At 33.9% G+C, this 4,202-nt stretch overlaps 1 protein-coding gene across 1 annotated transcript in view; it reads right to left on the reverse strand.

Moving 5' to 3' along the window:
• LOC109240046 overlaps window positions 1-3,793 on the reverse strand; it is a 6,820-nt gene extending 3,027 nt beyond the window's left edge. Inside the window, exons 1-5 of the mRNA XM_019406663.1 lie at window positions 3,304-3,793; window positions 2,619-2,735; window positions 1,975-2,075; window positions 984-1,055; window positions 639-720 (exon numbers count right to left, since the gene is read on the reverse strand). Coding sequence (XP_019262208.1) covers window positions 639-720; window positions 984-1,055; window positions 1,975-2,075; window positions 2,619-2,735; window positions 3,304-3,591 — 660 coding nt within the window. The 5' untranslated portion in view covers window positions 3,592-3,793. The remainder of the gene's footprint in view (window positions 1-638; window positions 721-983; window positions 1,056-1,974; window positions 2,076-2,618; window positions 2,736-3,303) is intronic.
• Between the last annotated feature and the right edge of the window lie 409 nt (window positions 3,794-4,202).

Genomic DNA, 4,202 nt, shown 5'->3' on the forward strand with positions numbered 1-4,202 from the left:
GGTGGGGTTGTGGTACAGAAAAAACAGAAAATTAAAAATACAAAAAAAAAAGTAAAAAAATATTTTTTCGGAGGGGGGGTGGGGAGGGCTGGGTTAGGTGGGTGGTGGTGCAGAAAAAAAAACAAAAAATTGAAAATACAAAAAGAAAAATTAAAAATTTTTTTTAAGGGAGGGGGGTGGATGGTATAGAAAAAGAAAAAGAAAACTGAAAATACAAAAAAAAAAAAAAAAGGAAAAGTAAAAAAAAAAATTTGAAAGGGAGGGGGGAGGGGGTCAGGGGGTGGATGGTGCAGAAAAACAAAAGAACATAAAATTGAAAATACAAAAAAAAAAAAGTAAAATTGGGGCAACTAAATAAATTTCTATATAAGTTGGGTTGAGATACCTTTTTGTTTTGGGTGAGTTTCATGGGTTGTACTTGGGCTGCTTAATGGGTCAGAATGGGCTATAAAATATAATGGGTCCAAATTGACCCATGAGCTAAAATGTTTGTAACCCAACCCATTAATCTCTGGACGGGTTGGACGGGTTAGATGGGTTTGTGCTCAAATTGCCACCCCTACCTTTAATGCAGCTAAGTAGACAGGTGGCAAACACTTCTATGTCACTAGACATTTAACCAAAGACCAAGCAACTACCTGTGATCCTTTCCTCCATTTGCTCATAGGTATATATGGTGACATATTTGGGTTGTAGCGGCGCTCCTTTTTATCGAGAAAGCTGGAAGAGACATACCAAAATATATTATTCACTGAATACATAAATATTGAAATATTTTAATAAATCCTAAACAGATTCTCTAATCCAGAATCCACTTGAGGGTCTGTTGGTTAGAACATAAAGGAAACGGAATAAAAGAAGAAGAGGAAACACAAGATATTCTTCTCAAAGCTACAATGTAGTTTCTTTTAGCTATTCTATCCTTCTAGTTCCTCCAAATCAATCAACTGCAGAGTTCATCATAGAAGTTATATCCAGTTTACCTGTCTACAAAACTCCTAGGAGAAGCCCTCAAATAGTTGTATATATAGCTAAAGCTGTACAACGGGACGCAGCTGCAAATAGAGAAGTACGTAGTTACATAAATATCTAACACCAAGGTCAAAGAGGTATAATGAAATAAACTGAAGAAAAATACATTGATAGAGAGAACTAAACAGGTCAAATTAAATAGATGGCCTCAAGGGATCCATGAGCGAAATATTATATATGTTGGAAGACACCAAGGTACAAGTGGCACTTTATATTGAGAATCTGCGAGCTTTTACGGGAATGCCATATGCATGAAAAAATAATGAATGTGCAATTCAAAATATCAAAGATCTAGTTCGCCCTTTACCAATCTAGTATTATCAATCTTGACTAATTCTAAAAAATTGTTGGTCTCTGATTCTTTTTCATTGTCATGTCCTAGTTGTCTCTCATCCTTGTTAATTTTTCCCAAGAATTACAGTGTTTCATCTATCTATCCTATGAATAATATATTTCCTTTTTAGCAAACGAAACTATCATATCACATCATGTTTGTTCAGCATATTCGATAGGGATTAACCATTCCTTCATTTTTTCTAGCATTTTCAAGAAACATCATATACTACCAATACTTTTGAATAGGAACCCAAAACCTTATGGATCCATTCGGATTTATATGACCCTATTTAATCAAGGCGAAACTAAGGAAATAATTAAACTTTCAATAGGTAAACAGTTCGAGATAAGCAATCAAAACTACTTGGTTACAGATATACCTAAAGTATGTAATAGTCGAAAATGAATGAATGTTTGGTAGGCTGTTCAAGAAATGTCTATCAACATAATCGGAAGAGATATTTGTTTGTTTTTTTGGAGATGGTAGTAAACTTTTCCATTTAAGATAAGGGCTAAGTAAATTGGGTAGACGGAAAAGGGGAAGTAGTTCAAAAATAATTACGAGAGCAGATAGTAATCAACGTTTCTGAGAGTTAGAAGTTGAACCTCTCGGACAATAGCACAAATCTTCTATTGGCTGGATCCTTAAGAGCTTGTTCAAGTAACAATCTCTCTGCTTCAATCATACTTGCTTCTCCCCAAGCTACCTACAAGTCATAATTAATATCAATCGGGCTAAGATATCCAAAAAAAAAAAAGCAGCCCGGTGCACTAAGCTCCCGCTATGCGTGGGGTCCGGGGAAGGCCGGACCACAAGGGTCTATCGTATGCAACCTTACCCTGCATTTCTGCTAGAGGTTGTTTCTACGACTCGAGCTAAGATATCAAAATGAAAGAAATTGAAAAGGAGAAAGGAAGTACGCAACATACATCTCAAGTATCAGCAGAAAATCTAAAGCCAATAAACATAAATAGTCCCTCATGAGTCGGGGAAAGAATACTACAACTTAAAGAAGTTGACTGATGGATCTTAAATCACAAAGCAATTGGAAAAGGATTTAAGAGTCATAATTAATTAATAGGGAGATCAAAAGGAAGTGAAAGAAGGGAACACAAATAGATTAAAAACTCATATTGTTTCATTCAAGAAAATTAAAGATAATTTGGGTTGCGAATGAAGAATATAAGAAAGGGATAAAATCTGCATTCTCTTTCAAAAGTGACAGCAAGCTAGTAAGAACATTCTTTACCTTGATGCTATTATTCAATTGGCGATCATGAAAGAAAGATGACCTTGTGGTAGACTCGTTAAACACAAAACCAGGCTCCGAATGTATATATATTGAAAATTTATCAGCCTCAGCATTCTGCAAACATCAAACAATGATCAAAGTGTAAGAGAGGAATTTAGATAGATTTTGAAATGCTCCATAATAGTATTAGTTTCCGAAGTATTAAACTTCCTTAAAACCTGATATTTCTTCACATTTCCATTATTCCTGCAAAGCAAATAGACAATAGAGACTAATCTGAAGCTGAAAAGCCTCTTTTTTTTTTATTTTTTTTTTATTTTTAATATTATCAATTTTTGCTATTTCTTTAAAAGACCATATCTGCTCTGAAGAAAAAGGAAAATGACATAAAAACTGAAACTCTAAGAACTTAAATGAAGAAATATATACTCCCCTTAAACCTCCAAAGTAAGATGGACATTGAAATCTGGAACTAACCCAACTCAAAAACTAGCGCTAAGGGGGATTACATATCTAGGGGTCCAATATTTGTAATTGAAGTCATGTTTAGACATTGTATTTTGGGCCTAACTTAATCTCAAAAATTAGCTCAGAATTGTCTAACATCACGTAAGATGAAAACATTCATTTCTTCTACAACTTCACAAAGTTCTGAAAAAACAAAAATGAGAAATCACGTCACCTCGAAGAAAGATTTCCAAAGGAAATCGAGGGGCAAATTACGTCGGGCTAGAAAGAGAAAAGCAACTTTGGGATGGCCTCGAAAACTAATGGAATCCCAATTGGGATGGAGAAATCTACGAGAAACTGAAGAAGAAGGATTTTGGGAGTGTGAAGGAGGGAATCGCTGGAGCCTAAGAAAAGCCAACATGCAGAGAACAATGGTGAGAGTAAGGAAAACCACAATCAACAGCTTCCACGCGAACCACGATATTCCTCCTGCTCCCACAATCAACCCCTTCTTCTTCATGCCTTAATTACACGCTCTTTAATTTCTTCTGATATTCAACTTCCCATCATCATTTGTATTTTTATTGTTTGTCTGTCTATATGTGTGTACACAATTAATGCCTACATATAGGCGTTCGAATTAGAAGGGAAGAGGAGTGTGTACATTGAGCCGTTGGTGGTTGAAAGGAGTGAATCAATAACAGAGAGAGAGAGAGAGATGCATGCATTGAGAGAAAGAAAAGGGATGTAATGCAAGATTTACAGTGTGCTTCTGTTTCGTTTGTTAGTTCCTAAAAGGAGGGAGGGAGAGAACTAAACGGCCCATTTTATCCTTTCTTTTATTATTTTACCCTCTAAATTTCAACTTTTGTCTTCTTATTTTAAAAATTTTTAGTATTTTTTTTTTATTTTTTTTATTTATATTATGGACTTATCTATAAAATAAATAAATTATATTTATAAATTAAAATAATAAAAATAATATTTAAGCATATATAATGTTAGAATAATAAAATATTGAGCATAGTAAAAAAATTAATTAGAATAATTTGTTCGTAATAATAATTTTGATAATAACAACAAAAACTCAAAATATATTTACACAATTGAGAATGAACGAATTTTTGATAA

The sequence above is a fragment of the Nicotiana attenuata genome, unplaced genomic scaffold (genome assembly GCF_001879085.1).
Source record: "Nicotiana attenuata strain UT unplaced genomic scaffold, NIATTr2, whole genome shotgun sequence".
Classification (NCBI taxonomy): Eukaryota; Viridiplantae; Streptophyta; class Magnoliopsida; order Solanales; family Solanaceae; genus Nicotiana; species Nicotiana attenuata.